We start from the raw sequence: 19,551 nt of genomic DNA, 5'->3' as shown, positions 1-19,551 counted from the left end.
CGCCTCTCTTTTAAGATTGAAGTTTTGTTGAAATTCTGCAGTTCTCCACAAACTACCTTATAGTGCTGTAAGTGTTTTTGTTTTTTCTTACTGGCATAGTTTTTTGTTGTTTTTTTTCTCAAAAAATATTTGTTTTGATGGCAAAATCCTGTTGAAAAATCCTGTTCTGTAAGCGGATAGCTACTTGTTCCATCTTTGATTAAACACTTCAGTACAAACATTATAAAGGACGTTAAAATGATCCAGTGCTGGCTGCTCGTTTCCAGGGCACCATTAAGTTACGATCAGCTTCATTTGGAATCATTAGCATGTAAGAAACTCCTGTGGTTGTGGAAATTGAACCAGTAAATCTTCAGGTCGCAGAAGGAGGTACGCGTGTTGAGACACGCGTATGTCTCTGCGTATGTCCTGTAATGAATTAAATATACCTTCTTTTTTCCCTCTCATATTATGAGACAAATTTGAGCAATAACGCTGGACAGCAAATAAGACGAATAAACGGTAAAAATAATTACATAACATTCAATTAGTTCAACAGAGTGGCCAAAGCAAACTGGCAACGCAGCTGCTTTCTGAAGCTTAAAACTAATACTGGAAGAAATAGATTAAGAAAAAAAAGAACCTGCTGAGTGATACAAGAAACAGAAATTCAGGAAACGTTAAGTCACTGGTTGCCATGGGGATTCCCCCCTTTTCTGTTATCAGACCACCGAGTAGAAACAGAAACACAAATTCTGTCTCCAAGCAAACATACGATGTTTGAAAAATATGGCACCGGGTGGCTACCTGTGTGACAGGATTTTCTGTTTCCACAGTGGAGGTGCAGCAGAGTAAATAAAGCACACAGGTCAAGTTTTGGTTGGAAAGTGAGTGTGGTGATAAAATAAGTTTTTGTAACGAGCAAGTTCAAAATGCAGAATGCATATCATCATTGAAGTGAAAGCAGAAAAGTCTTAAAAGATGAATAAGTTTTGAAATTGCAAGAGTGAAAAATACCTAAATGCAAATGGAGTCGGATAAAGTCCAACATTCTGCGATCTGTTCATGTGTCTTCTGGAAAGTTGGATTTTATAATATCTGTCTTACGTTTTTTTGCTGGTTTTTTGTGTCATCCTTAAAAGCTTGTTTTTTGTTGTTGTTTTTCTCAACTGTGGTAAATCTTAAAGCGACAGTATGTGACCTCATAAAAAAATGGTCTTTTACATATTTGTAAAACTTACCTCCAGGTGGTGACAGACAATCTGTATGAGATCAAAAAGAAATGCACTACTTCCTCAGAAACAACCAATCAGAGCCTGAAGGAGGGTCTTAGCGCTGCCAATCACCCTCAGTTGCTCTCAGCTCCTTCCAGACAGCTAGCATCCATGGATGCTAATGCTAGTTAGCATGGCTACCGATGATGGTGGATAAAGTTTTCCTCGTTGTTCCTCTGCCATTAACACATTTAGCAGCACATACAAATGGTTGATTGGTTGAGTTTTAATATGCAAAAAAGTAATTGCCTGTTACTGCAAATCTTGATCATCATTTATATAACTGCATAGTAAAGAAATCTTCCTTTCCAGTGAGTCACACTGTGAAACCAAGCGTCCCACAGGTGGAGAAACCTGCTATGTTTGTCAAAATGCATTTCCCAACGTGTTAAAGACAAAACCGGAGTTTTCAGCTCGGATCCAGATCCAGCCGCCCACAGAAAGGAAGCCCTGTCTACATCCTGTTTTAATTATGTATTGATGAGACCCTGAGGACTGACCTGATTTTAATGACAGCTTCATTTGCTCTGCTAATGTGGGACATGAGAGCTGGGCAGTGAACGCAACATTTCCCATGTGCGGACTGCGCGATTCTCAGAGAACAAAGTCTCTTAACCCTTGTATGTCGAAATGGGGTCCAACCGACCCCACACACGTAAAACCTGTATCATTTTCCATAGACCTCAACGTTTGCCTCAGTCCTCGCACGCACAAGGGTTAAATAATCCTTCAAAGTGAGCTGCAGCCCGTTGTGCTAAAATCTTCAACAGGAAAACAGAGCTCGGGGATTGGTAGTGGTTGCTCCTGTAAAATCCTTGCGGTAACCTTTAATCGTTTGCAGCTTGACCTTATCGGCGCTGTACTGCTGCTGAATTGGCCCGATTTCTTCAAACGCGTCTTTAGTTTTTTGACTGCACGCCATTTTCCAATACGTCTTCTTACGACTGCACAGCTTCCTGGCAGCGGGGACGTGTTCTGTGCTCCTCACTTCGGCCTCAGGACATTAGTTATAAACACTAAAACAAACAAAAGGTTTGGAGAAGCCGGCTTCTGGTCCTCTTGCACTCCGCTTGCCAATAGCGGAGCAGACGAGGCCTGCTTCGACAACGGCCATTATTAAGATCCGTCTTTAATAAGTGAGACTGGCGAACGCGCGCGCCGAGACGTGACAGCACGAGTAAATATTTAAATTGCACAGACGCCAAAATATCGCTTGAAGGACTGCATCGCTTTTCAGCAGTCTGTAAAACTGTTGAAGCCAAAGAGTTGTGGGGAGATTCTGCAGCCATGAGAGGAGAACGTGAACACCCAGTCTGACGGAAATACGTGTGAATGCAGCGTGACGTATTGTGCCGTTATTGCTGCCGTTAACAGTGAAGCCGTCAGTCATTACTGGGTTATGGTATATTTACTTAGAATAGTATCTAAGGAAGAGTCAACCAAGTTAACACGAATAGTAATTTATTGTTATCTTCTGTGAGTAAAGGTAGTTAATTACTGATCATTTCAGTTTTAAAAAGAGCCTTAAAAAGTTCTATAATCGTCAAAATAATGTCGAATTGATGGAATCGGTGAATTTATGCTCAGAGTGAAGATTGCTATTGTTTTTAATCTGTCTTTGAAGTTATGAGGTTTTGTGTTGTATTTGCGTATTTGAAGGTGTTTCGCGATGTCCTTTTGTGGTGTTTGTAAAATGTTAAACTTGTTTCACAAAGCTTTTCTTGAGAGAGCAAATTAATTTCCGGTTTGAGTTCATTTCAACGTGGTATTCTCGAGACGATGAGTGAATTTTCAGTTTTTTCAAGTTAACAAGTTTATTTTCTCAATAGTTAACTTTCAGTTTTTAAGTTAATTTCTTGTTTTCTCTAGTAAAATTTCCAAATATTTCCTCAGGATGATGAGTTAATTTCCTATTGATTATCTTGAGATATTGAGTTCATCTTCTGTTTTCATCAGTGAGATTCAAGAAAATGTTTTGGTTTTTTTTTTTCCAATCACAAAATGATCGTCTTACCTGACTGCATCCTTCAAATGCGTGCACAACATCGCTGTTACATCGTCAAACAAACACCACATAACCAACCTCCCCAGTTCATCCTCCAGAAACAAGCAGCAACTAGTTGGAAATAAATAGCGGTTGTTAGCATCAAGCCAGTTTTACCGAAAACAGCCGATACTGATGTTAGCGCCGATATATCGTGCGTCTCTGCTATTTGTGGCTCTTATTTATTTGGGTTTCATTTACTGACCACATCAGTCTGCATTGTTCTCTGTGTTGTTTATTTGATTAAACTTTTTTGTCAAGATTTCATTCTTGAATGTGAAACACAAATGCATTCGACATTTCTGTAAAACATAAATGCCAGATTCTTTTTGTTTAGTCCAAAATCCAGTCAGAATAAACTTACCATGTATTAAAAACAAGCATTAGGCAGGGGTAAATATATGTTACATAATGAGTATTTACTTTTGTTTCCACACATCTAAGAGAGTGCGTCGAGTGTTAAAAGTGACTGACTTGACCTTCAAAAAAGCTTCAGACAACAGAAAGACAAGACTTTTTTTTTTTTTAATAAAACGGCTCATTTGAGCTGACTTGCACGACCACATCCTGTGGAAGTAACCACTGCTTTGTTAGCTCACTTCCTTCACTTTGTGACTCAGAGAAGAGCTGAGCAAGCCTTTTAAATATTAAGGTGAATGTAAACTGACATTTCTTGTGTATGGTAAATCCCACGCATTTAAAGGTTGTGTTTTATTTTTGTCTCGAAAGGTAAAACTATTTTATTTGTGCGCCAGAGTGACGAGAGAACGGTTTCCTTCTACGCGAAGCATTTAGACTCAACGGCTCGACCCTGATTTAGACTTGTCTTCAGTTTCCATGTTTTCATCCGTTTTTTTATGTCTTTTAAAGGTGTTCTGCACCAACAGAGCAGATGCATAGTAATTATTTGATGAATACTTGGCGCCCTCTAGTGAGCACAGGAATGCTCCTCATGCACTAAATTTAATGACATTTCAGAACCTTCCTCCTCACCGGATTACCTTTTAGATTTATATCTGAATCTAAAAGGCAGATTTTTTTCCTTTTATGGAGAGTTGAAACATTAAAAAAAATAAACCCTCCAGGTCACACAACTAAAGGTGAATTTTACAATTTTGTGAATGAGCACGAAATACGATCTAATTCTAGTAAGAAACATAGAAAGAATTTTTGGTAACTCAGCTGACTTTAGGAGTTTTTCCCCCTTTGTTTCTGTTGGTGTTTGTGATTGTGAAAACGTCACCAGTGCTGCTTGGACTTCTTTGATGTCCTCGTTGAGTCCGGACACTCTGGAACAAGCAGCTGCAGAATTTGGCAAGAATAACTTAATCCGGGTTAAATGCTTTCACTCTCTTTCTATAAACTGTCACCACCACTTCTGGTAAGAACAGAGGAGGGAAGAAGGATAAAGAGAATACAAGAAAACATACTAGAAGTCTCCTTCTACACCTGCAAAAAAAAAGAGAAAAAAAACAGGAACTGAGAAACCACAGCGACAAACCTATGTATATTTAACATCACCAATTAATACAATTTGTATTTGGTGACCACAGACCAAGATAGAGTGCATCTGTATACACCTATCATCTGTGTGCGTGATCTAGCTTGTGTATAAAATGAACGTAACTCAGAATTTCACCAAGTTTTATAATTTTTTTAAAGAATGATTTAGCAGAAATTTTGATGGATTCCAGTGTGAAAACTGTAAACGTTTCTTCTACAAGGTCTTCAGTCCTTTAAGCTTAAGCCAGAGACGATTCTGAATATCCACGAGGCTCGGTGGATGCAAACCGGCTTCGAGGCTCCGAAACAAGGACATGGAGAGAGATCAGCTTTGGAACTTGATCTGGTATGAATCCAATTCTGTTCCATTTTGAAGTTTTACTTTTGATCGATTTCTGAGAAAGTTTGCAGTTCCTTTGTTTGTGCCTCAAATATCTGACGTCACAGTCACACAGGTGACACACAAGCCACTGTTTATATATATATTAAACATTCAATAAAGAACATACAAAAAAACAAAAGAACCTCAAGTTTTGTACTGCAATAAATAAAGCATCATGTTCGATGTACAGTCACCTGGAGTGGACAAGTTCCACTGGATCCATCATCTGGCTGCCTGTCTGTCTCTCTGTCTGCTTGGCAATTATTCGTAGTAATCATGGTAGACGATGCTGTTTTGCAGGTTCCTGTTGGATGTTGGATATAATTGGTTCCATAAAATCTGCCCGTCTCTTTTCATCCCGGCTCTCTTCTCGGTGCTTCCAAGTGGTTTTTGTTGTGGAATTACTTGGAGACGTTGCGGGTTTCCTAACTTATGCTTCAGAATTTGTTTGTTTTTCTCCTTTGCAGCCATGGAGAATAGAAGAGAGAGGAATTACGAAGGCCAATAAAAATCCAGAAACATACACTTTGAGCGCGTTATCCCAGCTTAGCAATGAAACTGTTCTGGAGACTTAACGTTGATGTCTCTGATTCATGTGCACAGAATGTGCTGGCTGGTGTGATATAGTGATAATTTTAATCCAAAAGAATTAAACAAACAGGAAAATTCATTGTGATTTGGAGGGTGAATGGATGAGTTTGATCGGTTTGCAATATTAGCCTGTCAGGTTATTTTGACAACGTTATTGATTTGTTTAAAGTAAACCACAATGTCTTGACAAATTCAACTGTTTTTATGACAAAATATTACTGACCATAATTTATGTTTTACTTGTTTCTTACGGGTTTTTTTTTTTTTTGCCAACCCAACTCCATCTGCACACTCTGCAAGTAGATCTGATTTTTATTTTTAAATGCAAGCAAATACATTTCTAAGAAAATGAGACATTAAACACTCTAGTGGCAAAAACCAACAAACTTTATTACAGACTGCAAGAGCTGTTTTAGCATGACACATCAATCAACATCAGAATATATATATATATATATATGTATATATGGCTCTGAGTTCAAGGTACATAAATCACTCAACAAAATATATACCCTGCTTAGACAAATGGTAGAAAGTGCACAAATAAAGTTGGTTCTGGTCAGTTGCATCACATGACAGAACAACTTGTTAAGAAAGAAAAATGCAGAATTAAAGCTTACATTCACAAACCTCTGCTATATGAGGACCAATTTATGGGTATGAAATAATTATTTCTACTAGTAATGGCCCCATGCATCATGTCAAAAGAAAGTCACATGCTTGCCAAAACACCCATACGCATTTAAATAAATAATAATAATAATAATAAAAAAATCCAAACTCGTATAGAAACATATTTGGCACCATATTTTAGCATAGAACATAAAATAAATCTTGCAGTGTAACACTTTTAGCATATAGAGGTAATATTAGAGTTTGGCACGGTACAAGCACACTCAAAGTTTAAAAAGTGAATGTAAATCGGACTTTTTACATTCTTAAGACTTTATTAAAAAGGTTTTAAAGTTGTGAACAAAAACTTGATGTATTTCATAACAAATTCGAACAGCTAAATGGTTCTCCTTGCTAGCTAGGAGCTAGCTAGCTAGTTTCACAAACAACAAGTGACTAAAGAGTCTCATATTGATGAAATTGTGTGTTTCATGGTCAGAAAAGCACCACATTTCCCTAGAAGGTTCAAAACTGGTCGCAACTCGTCAGCTCCAAAAATGACTAATGTAAACAAAAAGCAACAAATAATTGTGACCTGTTTAAACCCTTTTAGCTAAGCTGGTTAACGGATGTAATCATATATTGCACTCTACAAATCCTCACTCCACAAAAAGGTTGTCCTGGCCTGTTCAAACCATCAAACGAAAAAAAAGAGTTGCTCTATAGATATAGAATTAATAAGGTATTGAGTAATACTATGTTTATTATAACATCTTGTGTATATTAACATCAATATATAGATTATTTCAACATTATGATATGAAAGATACATATTTATACATTACTATGAATATAGGCCTCTGCCTGTGTGGAGCAGTGCCGGATATAACATAATAACTATTCTATGTTCACGTATCCTCATCCAAACAAATACAAATAAAGGTTTCCGCGCGCGGCTCACAGAGTCAACCGGCTCGAAGTTCCATAGCAAAAATGAATTGAAGCCTCCCATGCACAGAGAGGTTTCAATACAGGTCAAAACTGGTTTCCAAACAGGCCAGCATGAACCCTAACACCTCAGCATGCGAAACACATGACAACAGCGACCTCTAGTGGAAGAATCGAGGGTGTGGGGGAAGAATAAAATGATAGCGTAAGCAGGTATAATGTCGAATGTGTGTTACCGCAAAAACGGGGAAAGTGCCGTTAAGATTTATTGGCGTAAAACATCAATTCGGCAGTAAATATCGTCAAAGACGATCTCAAGACCTACAACAACGCTTTACATTCTCTTGCAGTTTATTTGCACTGACATAAAAGTTTCACGTCGGCATTCTGTCTCAGAGCAGCAGAAACGCTGTACGGGACGCACGGGAAACCATGAGCACAGACGAACAATTCCTCAACTCCCGTGAATCTGCGTTCACCTCAGTCCGTGGTGGGGCACAGTACTATGTGTTGAGTTGTGAGCGAGTGAGCAAATCCTGCAGGAGAACTCCATGCAAGCGTTATGCCTCAGGCTTGACTGGCAAGCTGCCCTGACTCCATGGTAACTCCGCTGTATCTTCCACAGATGTACCAAACCACCGAACCCTAAACAGCAACGAACACGCAAAAACTCTACGTTTAAAAAAAACAACAGCAAAAAAAAAACAGCCTGGCTCTGAAGGCATGCAGGCAATGTCCACCATCACGGATAGCTAAATCACCGATGGGTTTTAATGACTAACTTTGGCAAAGCTAGGTTGAGAAAAAGGAGTCGTTCGTTTAATAAAATTATAAATAAATAAATCTCCGGCGGCATGCAGTTTGCTGAGAAAATCCAAAAGAAACACTAAGAAGACGGTTATCTTATTCGTAACGTAACTCCACGTTTTGTCTATGTAAATTCACTCAACACAAGCAAGCTCACGATATCCATGATGACCTTTGAGAAGAAGAAGAAGCCCTACCTCTATGGCACGCCAGCTTTATCGGAATAACCACACAAACTATTAGTAATCTACAATCCTGTTCTAAGACAATCTTTCACAAGCTGAAAGCCAACAAGCTGAGAAGATTAAAAATATTCATCCTTGTCACGCCACTACAATGTGCCTCCCTCTTCCATCGCTGTGGATTACTGAGCCACGCTGCTGTTCAACCAGGAATCCTAAAAAAGAAAGGATGCTCTCCCTGTTGGGGAAGATGTTGAAAGAAAACAAGTGTACATCAATGACGATGGCTCTCGCACAGATACCACCTGGTATGACAATGCCAGCGCCGTCTGGACTGAGCAGCCACACGCGGCATACGGCCGCAAGCACGTCCTTCTCCTGGGAGCAGCGAGGGACGGTACCGTGCCCCGCACAGAGCCCTGACGGGACCACAGCTGGCCAAAAGAAACAGAAGCCTTGATTGGTCAGGGAGCTGCCTGGTCATCATAACCGTCGACATGGAGACGCCTAGAGGCCGGTGAGGTCCACGATGGCTTTGATGAATATTGTGTCGTCGCGAATGTACGAGTTCTTTCCGTCCAGCTTAGAGAGTGGGCAGAAGAGCGGGCAGCCGCTGGCGATGTTCATCTCGCTCACCGGTCGTTGAAAGGAAGAAGAAGTGACATCGGGTCGAAAGGCGTCGATGATGTGCTCCCTATTGCTCTGGTCCAGTAGCATCAGTGTTACCTGGGTGTTAAACATTTTGTGAGAGATCCACTTTGAGACGGTCAAGTCAACTTACAGAAGCTAAAGCTGTCATCACAGTAGCTGCATTTCCGTTACGAAAGTGCACAAAACTTTGTCGATATTCTGCTACAAACAGCACAATTTTGCAATTCCCGTGTTTCCGTGAGATGAGAAATGAAACTAAAACCACACTCGAATATGTTTTTCATTCAATAAGGTATTAAAAAAAGATGTCAGCATGATATTCCTGTCACTACACTACGCTCGTCATCATAAGTTATCATAGAAGACGTTGGGCGTTGAAGCGACAAGGCCCTTATACTGGGGAGGGGCTATGTATGTTGCATTTTTGGGAGACTAGTCACCAGTTTTACAGAAGAGCCATGGATTTAACACTTTCAAATGACAAACTAAACTTTTGATGAACTCTGCGATGATGTGAGAGCTCTGGTGGAGCCAGCTGTGCATTGTCCAAGGAAGCAAGTGCCAACAAAAACCATTTTGCTGTTGGATACAAACTGGAGTAATGCAAAACAAATGTTTCAATTGCAGTCTTGTGAAATACACAAATGTCAATAGAACTGAAAAACAACCTAAGTTAACTTGTTTCTTTTCTTTTTTTTTTTTTCTTTTTTTTTTACCAGAAACATTGTTTCAAAATTGGTGTGTTTCCATTAAGCAAACTTATTATCGTATTTCCAACTTGTGCAATTTTATGGTAAATGGAAACGCAGCTACTGACCCCAACATGCCATGAGTAGATGCATAAATTTGGTATACATGTGCACCAAATTTGCCTGTAATGAATGAATATACTTTATTGTACTTTATTTATCCACTAGGGGGAAATCAATATTTCAGTACAGACCCTAATAATTGATTTTATATTAACTGTCGTCCTTAGACCTCATGAATTGTATTTATTACTATCATAATGCAGGATTTTGGGGTATCAGTTACCAGGGGTGTAAAATTTTAGGTTTTTGTGAAGTTGAACTAAATTTTAACCAATACATTTTTTTAATTTCATTTGAATCTTGTCCTAATGAGGACACTGCGTTTAAGTCTGTCAGTTTTTATTATTTCATTGTTTTTGATATTTTAAAGGATTGAGCACCTGGTCACCTTTAATCATATGATATTTATATGTGTTGTGTGATTGTGCAAAATGTCTTGTTTTGAATAAGTCTCACCCACTTTATTGTAACTAAATCTACCTAACGGCATAAATAAAGTAATTGATAGTAAAATGCATAAAAATGTGCATCCACAAAAAATGGCCATACATATCCTACAAAGTGAATTAGATGAATTATTGTTTTTATTTATGCTTTTGGTTTTTAAGTGCATCTGGGTGTGGTCTTATTGGATCACCAGGTCACCATAACAACCATTAGACACTACCTAAATCTATGTTGTTATGCACATAATTCATTTTTCTCAGATTAAAACGTCCACAGGGACCTTTAAGTAAAAACAAACAGGAATATTTAAAAGCCATTTTCACGCTAATGGTGCCTCTCCATGTGTTTTACCTTCTGGTTGAACGGCCATTTGAGCAGAGCGTCGTTCAGTCCCCTCATCACCACAAAGAACAGGGACAGGTGGCTGCCACGCCCCGTCCCGTCCCCATTCAGATAAATCCTCAGGCACATCTTATAGCCGTACTTGCTAGTATAGAAAGCTGGAAAAGGAAAAGGCACCTTCAGCAGGACATCTTCTAGAAAACTGGCTTTTGTTTGGACTTCAAAGTCAAGGTTAGAAAGAAATATTGTTACCTGGTGAGAACATGGCAGGAGCCCGACCTGCAATGGCATCTTGTCGTTTTTTGGCAAAGTCTGAGATCCTCCAGATGAAGACGCCATCAAAGGTGGTGGCAGACATTTCCCGCAGTCGGCCCTCCATCTCCACCACCGTGAGGTCCTTCAGTCCAACTGTTCTCTCCAGCTGTCGGACCTAGAAGGTACATGCATTAATTTGTATTACCTCAAACATGCTTATAATGGGCGAAGGCGGCAGAGTTTTAAAGGGCAACATTTTTCATAATAGGCCTATGCTGAATTTAAAAAACATTACATTTTAACATCATTTTGTGTCAGCATTTCTAAAGTGAATAAGCTTAAGAAAACTGTGGTTTTCTGACTTTATTAACCTTGACATATTTGTAAAATGTAACACAGGAACCTCTTAGGTTGCTGAACTGAAAAATAAAAGGTGGAAAAATAAATGTGTGATATTCTTAACTTCCCACGAATAGAGAGAAGTACAGTCTGTTGTTGATCTTGAAGGAATGTTAAAACTTCACTCGTAACAGACCTTAAAATCAATTGTGCTTATCAGCGGCATCGTGTTTGTTTTTTTCTTGTTAAATTTTTCTGTTTTCCCTTCCGCTTCGTAGTACATCAGTAAATTGACGCTGCTCTGCCATGCAGCTTGGCTGAATAAGCGCTATTACAGATCATAACTTGAGGAGCTTGTTGAGTGTTTATATTTCAAATTAGAACCACATAAAATACATTTGATATCCCAGACTGGACTGGACAGATTGGAATGTTTTTCATGCCCCAATTGCTCCGCCATCTTTATTCCTAGCTCCGCGTAAGGATGGCCAGCAGCACCCTCTGCTGGATGGCGGCCAAATTAAAACACTGGAAAAACGGTCTGTGCAGACATTATTAGTTAATTGATTAGAACTAAACGTAATCTAAAAAAAACAAATTGTTTGCACTCCTACTCTATAGCATATTAATATCTGCCTGAGCTTTGCAGCATATTTTGACAGGAACAATTCACCACTGGTGCGACGTCTTCAACTCCTGAAACGATAGTCGACTCGAGGAAACCAAAACTCACCAACAGTCTGAAGTCATACCTTATTACTAAGAGCTTCGATCTTGTCTTGGTCCAGTTTATGCTGCCGGTTGCTGGCCTCCATGGTTGTGGCAAACCTCTCCACCTCCCTGTTAAGAACGCACACCACATTTTCAAACGTCCCCGCCTTGACCTCGAGTTCCGTGCATCTGCGGCCAAGCTCGGCCACCTTGGTCTTCTCGCTGTGGAGCTGGAGCTCCAGCGCTGCGCCCACTGAGCTGGGCAGGGGTGTGAACGAGGTAGACACGGAGAGCGTTGGAGGAAGAGTGGGAGGTGGAGGAAGAGGAGCTGATGCGGGCGGGCCGGGCAGGCCGGCACTGCAGGTGGAGGAAGAAGAGGAGGAAGCGGCAGCTCCCTGCACGGGAGGCCCAGAAGAGGTGGTGCTGAGCTGGGAGACTCTGGCCTCGAGTTCCCTGAGGGATTGTTGGAGTTCTAACAGTTTGTGTCCGGCTACTTCCAGTCCCTGGGGCTGCAGGCCCTCCATGCTCACCTTCATACCCATAATGTAGTGCAGGAGCAGGTTAAGGTGCTCGTAGGCGTAAGCGCGTTCATGGTCATGAATCTTCTCTTTCTCCACCTAAACAACAAACAAGCAAGACAATTCTGTAGGTGTAGAAAGATAATACAATAAACATAGTTTAACCACTTTGGAATTATGCTACAGCTTAACATCAACATCCTGATATTGACCAGACAGCTGAGCAAGACTGTCGGGTACAGAGACAGACCTTATTCGACTTTTAGCTGTATGCAAGTCTAGGCAAAGAGATCATATGGAGTTCCACAAGGCTCTGTTCTCAGTTCTCTTTTATTCAACATCTACACAGTCCCCATAGCTGAGATTATAGAGTACTTCAACATCTCTATATCTATATTGATGCCATACAACTTTATTGTCCTGTGTCACCTTAGGCCAGTTCGGTCGCTGAAACGTCGCTGATCGGACGGCATCACTTTTTTGACTTTAGAAATATATTATTCTAGCATTTGTGCTGTCTTTGTTTAGACAGGCAGGAAGACAGTCACAGTGCTGTTTTGTCCAGACGGAGGGAAGAAACCAAAGCTGGCCTTTGTAGTATGTCCTGACTCAAAATATTCTTGGATTGCGGTAGCTGAGTTTGCATCATCGCCAGACAAGCCAGAATAACTTCTGATTCTAAAGCCAAAAGTGGAATCGTCCAATCAGCGACTTCTCAGGTTTCCCACTGGGAGCCACCTCTTCCGTTTTGTTAATGTTGTTGTGTTTTGTGATTTGTAGTTGTGCTTAGTGAATTATTGAAGAGGTTTGCACTTCAGGGCCCCCGTATCTCTGACCTTGGCCAAGCAGCTGTATTTATACCAACACTGAACCACACACAGGTTGAGGACTCTGTTTATTCAATGAAACTGATTGCCGCGGATCATATTTAGGGGCATCAGCGTAAGGAAAACATGAACCACCAATAAAATACTATGTAGTCTGTTTTTGTAACATGCCAGAATTGAAAGTTTTAGTGGATTTCCGAACTTTGTTCAAATAGGTGCACAAGTACGCAGTCCCAACATTAGAAGTGATGAATATTCAGGCTACTTACAGACATGTCACATCCAACGACATGAAATCGACATGGAGTTCGGAATTTAGTGCAGAGTTTAATATGGTCCACATACTGAAATAAAACACAAAGACAAAGTCAACTGACTCGGACAATCCAAAACAGATAAGATATATTGTATATTTTTATTTAAAAAAATGACAAATAGTTTAAGAGATAAAAAAAATACTTTTACTGTCTTAAATTATTCCTTTCTCCACCTTTCCTATGAGATTTCTTCAGAAGCTCTTTAAACATTTTAAATGTCAAAAATTTTCCACTATATACTAAAATTTCCAGATCGGCTAACAGACTGTGTCAGTAAATGGATGAATGGTGAAAGAATGAATAGATTGATGGTTGACTTAGTTAAAAAAATAGAGAATAAAATCTGGAAAAACTCACCCTTTTCTGTACTTGCACTGCAAAGACTGAAAATATTACCAAGTATTTTTGTTCTAGTTTCTAGTGTAAATATCTTAGTGCAGTAGTAATAAGATAAAACTAACTGACAAGTAACTTTTCAGCAAGAAATAGGAGCTTGTTCTAAGTCAATAATTCAGAAATATTGATGAAAAAGTACTTGCTATGCCACTTATAACACTGGAAACCTGATTAGTTATAAGTGAAATAATCTCCCAATGGAACAAGTATTGTTTTCATCAATATTAAGAAATTATTGACTTAAAATAATCTCCCATATCTTGCTGAAAAGTTACATGTAAAATAGTTTTGTTTTATTTCAAGTGTACTAAGATATTTGTACAAGAAACTAGAACAAAACTTGGTAAGACTGTGTTTTTCCAGTGTATTCATACGTGTCTTTTTCTGTTTTATGCAGATGAATTTAAATGTCAGTACATTGATAGTTATGAAGATGCCATCGTATTTTACAAAGGTACCTTCTCTCTGGGTATTTTCTTCTTGGCACAACCTTCACAGATCATCGGATACTTGGGGCAGATTTCGTCATGAGCCTAAAAGAAGCAACAATACTTTCAATGAAGCAACGCTTTCAGCCCCCACGCCCTGCCAACAATTCAAAGCAGCAATCTCTAACCTTGATGTTTTTGAAGTGAAATGGCTCCTTGCAGTACTTGCAGTTGAGCGTCCTCTCCGGGCACTCCCGCTCGTTGTGGCGCTCCTGTTCGTTGAAGCGGATTCGTTCTTTGCAGGAGGGGCAGGGGATGATCATGAACTCGCACTTCCCCTCGTGATTCAGCTGCAGGGAGAGAGGAGATGGCGCTGAAGGGAATCCGAAGCGGCAGATCGGCGACGCCCTCAGCTGTGCAAATACAACGAAGGGAGCTGCGCAAACACTGCCGCTACTTTAAAGGTTTCCGTTCTAATCACTCCGCAACAATCCAAACAAGTCATTTAGTGGAAGATTAAGCTCCCACATTAACCTGCAAGCATAAGAGGCAAGTTCATGGAAATTCCCCAAATACACACTGCTGTTTACAGCATAAACACAGGGTGTGCTTATTAATCTCAGCAGGAAGCAGGGGGTCCACACAGTAAGGTGTGGTACAATCTCTTGACAGCCAGACTGATGAGCAACACTGGTTGAAACCACGCAATATTTAAAGACAAACCAACTTCTTTCCTCAATATTCTGACATTAACTCATACTAAACTTTTAATGTTCTAGGTCTGCTAGAAAATTGGTTTATGTTCGCTTAAGGGTAGGATAATGAAAGTGAAATTGTTTTTCTTTCTTCAAGTTCAGAAATTTTAAGAACAGAAAGTATTTTGTGGAATTTCCTTCAAACTTTGAGACTTGTATCAAAAGCTTTTCACTGTAGCTTACTGGGATTTCTGGTTTATTCCTTCAGAGAAAACTGGTGTATCTGCCTCAGGCTAGAAACACAAATAACGCCGCTTTTTAAAAAAACGATATTGCATATATAACTTCTATCTTTATTTTCTATATTATGGCTTATTTTTAATTTGTGCATTTTAGGTTCTTATAAATTTACATTGCATTGATACCCTGCAATGTCTCTACTGAGAGATGATTCAATGAATATCTACGTTGCGTACTTTTGCCAGAATTACAATAAAACAAGCAAACAAAAGAGGAGTAGAACAAACCTCATACTCTTTAATAGTTCCTTCCCAAGTACAGTCCTCATTGATACAAACCGCAGACAGGCTTTCAACTTCCCTTCGAACGGCATTGTCAGGAAATGCCTGGAAAAGATACAAAAAAACAGGAACAACAATAGATGTGATTCTTTAAAATGGCCAGGACTAAAATAATTAAATAAACACGGCTAATTCTGCTGAATATTAGGAAAACAAAAATAGACGAATGAAGCCAACACTGAAACAAGTCAGCTGTTCTTAAAGTAATCTCAACACGCCGTGATACTCACACATCCCTGCTTCAAAACTGATGTCGGCTCCTCAAAAATATCTTCTTTAATGCAAGCGTTGCATTTCTGGGGTCCATTACTGTAATGGATTCAAATGAAGCAAAAGTCAGTTTATATCTTGTTCTCTGAACACATACGTCACCCGGCGTTCACCAAGGAGGGTAAAAACAGAAAACCTTCTCTGCTCCCTTCTTCCATACAACAGGGAAACATGTTGCGATTTATTACAACTTTTTCAGCTTAAGGTAGCAGTTACATTCAGAGCCGGCCCTAGATATTTCGGGGACCGTTGTTTCAGTCTCATGTAAATTACTTCCGAATACTTATTAAATGAGGAGAAGAAAACAAGTTTAATTTTCTGACTTCCTCATTAGGTCTGGAATCACATTTAACGAGGAGTTTTTAAATACAGACCAGGTGAAGTCGAGTAATTGTTTGTTGTTATAAGCAGCGATGGAAAATTGACATTTATGTGCCAATAAAATCAGGAATTTGACACTTTGGGAGTTGATTTTAAAAATCTTGTTCTCGATAACTGCACATAAAAATACAAAGTTTTAACACTGTTGTTCCATTTAAAAATTTGATCGCGCGTGGTTGCCCCCTGCTGGTCGGGGAGCTCTCTGCACAGCTGAGACTGACACCGGCAGCACAGAGTTTTAAAAACCTACGATTTCAAAATAATGCATTAAAATGTTGTTATTACGATGCCAAAGAAACTGCTGGAGTGATTGAAGTTTTACTGGGCTGAGTGGAGCAACACAGCACTGCACCTTCCCCACCTGTTGCTGCATACTGACAGTCAGGAGGCTAAAAGAAGGCCACTACACTTTTATTGTGCAAAAATGTGATGTCGGATGTTTAGAGATCAGCAAGGATGGGTTTTTTTTATTCTTTAAAATTACATACGTAAGAATTGCTTTTATTTTGTAGGAATTGAAATTCTCAGCTTGACTGTGAAAAAACGTTTTGTTTCTGTTTATTCTTGCCAAAAACAAAGCTCAAAATTTTTTCAGATGTTATGAATATGAATCATCGTCATAAAACAAACCTACGACTTAGTTTTGTGTCTCAATGAAACGCAGCTCCAGAATCAACATGATTACTTTCTGTCTTTGGGGCTCCACCACATCCTGGGGTAAATATCCGACTCCGTGTTCAACGCTAAGTGTGTCGGTGAACTGACTGGTGCCTTCTTGTAGATGTGAGATGAAATTTAAATGTATCCTAAGATCATTCTGAAGCATAACATTGTTGATTTTGTTCATAAAAACGCACAAATTCAGCACGACAACAAAGACCAGTCGCAAGGTTCCTGTTTTTTCCGGTCTCGGCCAATCAGATTCTGACCTCACGGTCCTGTTGAAGCAGTAGGAGCAGAAGCGATGTCCACACTGGGCTTGAAATGGCCGTCTGAGGATGTTGTGGCAGCAGTTGCACAGGTGCTTGTCCTCCAGCTTGTTGCCCAGGATCTTCTTGGGGAAGCCGGGTTTATTGCTCTCCATGGACGACGGAGGGGACGGCTCCTGTGTGGCCATGGCGTCTGTTTACACGTCACACCTGGGAAGAGACGGCGAAGGTCAAGAGAGAGAAACTGAAGTTTGGATTATGCCCCGACTTTTTTTTTTTTTTTTGTTCTCACAATTCAGACTTTAATCTCAGAAGTAAGATTTTTTTTTCCAGTGGCTTTAATCCTGTGTGGTCACAAACTAGGAGCAAAGGGAGGGTAAACAAAGTGTTAGCTTAGTGATGGTCACACTTACACAAGCCCGTTTAGATTTTATTTTTATATTTCATCTGTACAAAATGAATATCACCTCATAGGCGAACAACATTTTGAAAATTTATCATGATCACATTTTTGCAAATTACAAAAAGGTGACATTTTAACAGGGGTTGTGAAAATCTTTTAGAGCCACGGTGATTGGCATCTGGTGGTTGTTATGGAGACCTGTTGACCCCAAGTGTGCTGTTATGATTACTGACATTAATTCTGCTTTATTCAATTTAAAACACTGTAAATAATAGGTATATATATTTATTGTATTTATTAGCGGTGTGTGGATCCCAGATTTACAAGTGAATAAAAAGTTTGCATGATTTCAATATTAATCAGCTGATGTACAAATATGTTTGTTTGCAGAAATGTGTAGTTCAATGGTCCTGACTTTATTATGCAAGGTAATACAATCCTAATAAAATAAATAAATTATTTTTAAAAATCCTGAAAGACATTCAACAAAAAATTAGTTAATATTCACAGAAGGGTCAGAAGCTTATAAAATATGGTTTATGCTTTCCTTAGATCTGTAGGTGTAGAAATATTGTAAGATTACTTTTAAATGATCAGTGAAACAAATAAGTTTGTTATTTTCTTCTAGGACAAACAAAGGCAACAGTAATTAGTCTCAGGGATGGCAACAATCCATTGCAGATGTGCCTGTGGATGTGTTTCCATTGTGTGTGTAAAACCTTCCCATGGTTTACAGTAGTAAGGGGTGGTGTGTGTTGGTGTGCGTGTGTATGGGTGCGTGTGCGTGTGTGTGTGACAGAGCATCACAGGCCAGCTGAGAGGCCCACACCCTTTGTTTACATTTCCACTCTGCATCCATGACTCCTTCCACTTCACCAGGAACAGACTGCTGGGGATCTCCCTCGCAGTCTGCCCAGAAACGGTGCGGCCAGGCTGCACATCCATTGTCTGTTTTCCCCTCTCTTCTTGCTTCTCCTTCCTTGTCGCTGTTGCTAAGCTATCAGCATCCTTTAGTGAGTGGTACCCTCAGCACGCGGCCACGCCCCTTTGAAATGTGAAGCTTTTGCCGTCTGTAACAAACTGTTTAGCTTTTTTAAAGCCGTCTCTTTGTGAACGCCGCGGCAAGCAGTGGAGTTCGCACTTACCAGCGGTTTTAGTCTAAACTGTCATCCCGCGCGCAGGCTGTGAAATCCCCTTCCCCGCTCGCAGATTCCCGCTCGTGGGCTCTGCCGTTATTATATGTGGTGTCGCAGCCGGCTCGAGGTGTTTTCTTCAATGTTAGCCACATAATACAGATGTGGTCCCCCAACGCGATGGCTGTTATTGTCCAATATCGCCATTGCACTTTCAGACTGGGCTTTACGTCATGCGGTGGGCTGGACGTGGGTTGACAGGCAGACCAGTTGGGAAGGCGGCCCGCTGATTGGCTGAGAACCGGGAGAGGAGGCGGACCGGCTGAGGCAGAGGAGCCAGTAAACAGCCGGATCCCTGACTTCGTACAAAAGCATCACACACGGTTGTGTTTTTAATAGCCCCAATGTTTGCACCTGTCTTTTTTTAATGCCGTTTTAATACACACAGGTGCTTCTTTAACTCACTTTCCTCAAGGAAGAACATCCTTCCTTCCAGAACGTGTTTCACTCCATTTTGAGCTCTGTCTGTATATAAATAGTTAATCTAAAATTATTTATACCTTCTCTGTCAGATTAATAGTAGAAATTACTTCACTTAAACAAGAAGTTTATTTCTGATAGGAAATTAGACCAGCATCTCTAAAAACATGATTTAAAAACTTAAAAGGTTGGATGATCGATTTTATTTTAAAAAATACATATATCGTTTTTATTCACATTATAATCAAAATTGCAAGTTTGAAATATTTACAGCTTTCACTGTAGTCAATGGGAAAATTTTTACAACTCTTCTA

General features: G+C 39.8%; 1 protein-coding gene across 1 annotated transcript; it reads right to left on the bottom strand.

Moving 5' to 3' along the window:
- Positions 1–6,140: 6,140 nt before the first annotated feature.
- LOC103154502 (TNF receptor-associated factor 2-like) lies at positions 6,141–19,006 on the bottom strand. Its single transcript, XM_007575801.2, has 11 exons — positions 18,770–19,006; positions 17,222–17,431; positions 15,872–15,950; positions 15,588–15,686; positions 14,554–14,715; positions 14,396–14,470; positions 13,494–13,568; positions 11,921–12,496; positions 10,827–11,004; positions 10,584–10,732; positions 6,141–9,048 (listed from the first exon to the last, which is right to left on the bottom strand). The coding sequence occupies exons 2-11, from the start codon at positions 17,407–17,409 to the stop codon at positions 8,830–8,832; spliced, it is 1,800 nt and encodes a 599-aa protein (XP_007575863.1). The 5' UTR covers positions 17,410–17,431; positions 18,770–19,006; the 3' UTR covers positions 6,141–8,829.
- Positions 19,007–19,551: the final 545 nt, after the last annotated feature.

The sequence above is a fragment of the Poecilia formosa genome, unplaced genomic scaffold, assembly GCF_000485575.1.
Source record: "Poecilia formosa unplaced genomic scaffold, Poecilia_formosa-5.1.2 Scaffold389, whole genome shotgun sequence".
NCBI classification, from domain to species: domain Eukaryota; kingdom Metazoa; phylum Chordata; class Actinopteri; order Cyprinodontiformes; family Poeciliidae; genus Poecilia; species Poecilia formosa.
Note: the sequence above shows the minus strand (reverse complement) of the source record. Positions and strands in the feature narration are given on the sequence as shown.

What these genes read in the sequence shown, in the direction of transcription:
- LOC103154502 (XM_007575801.2), bottom strand. Translation starts at nt 17,409, where the DNA reads ATGGCCACACAGGAGCCGTCCCCTCCGTCGTCCATGGAGAGCAATAAA. An exon ending in TGCTTCAACAGGACCGTGAG is followed by an intron (nt 15,951 to 17,221) that starts GTCAGAATCTGA and finishes AATCCATTACAG; the next exon opens with TAATGGACCCCAGAAATGCA. An exon ending in AGAAAATACCCAGAGAGAAG is followed by an intron (nt 13,569 to 14,395) that starts GTACCTTTGTAA and finishes GTTTTATTTCAG; the next exon opens with TATGTGGACCATATTAAACT.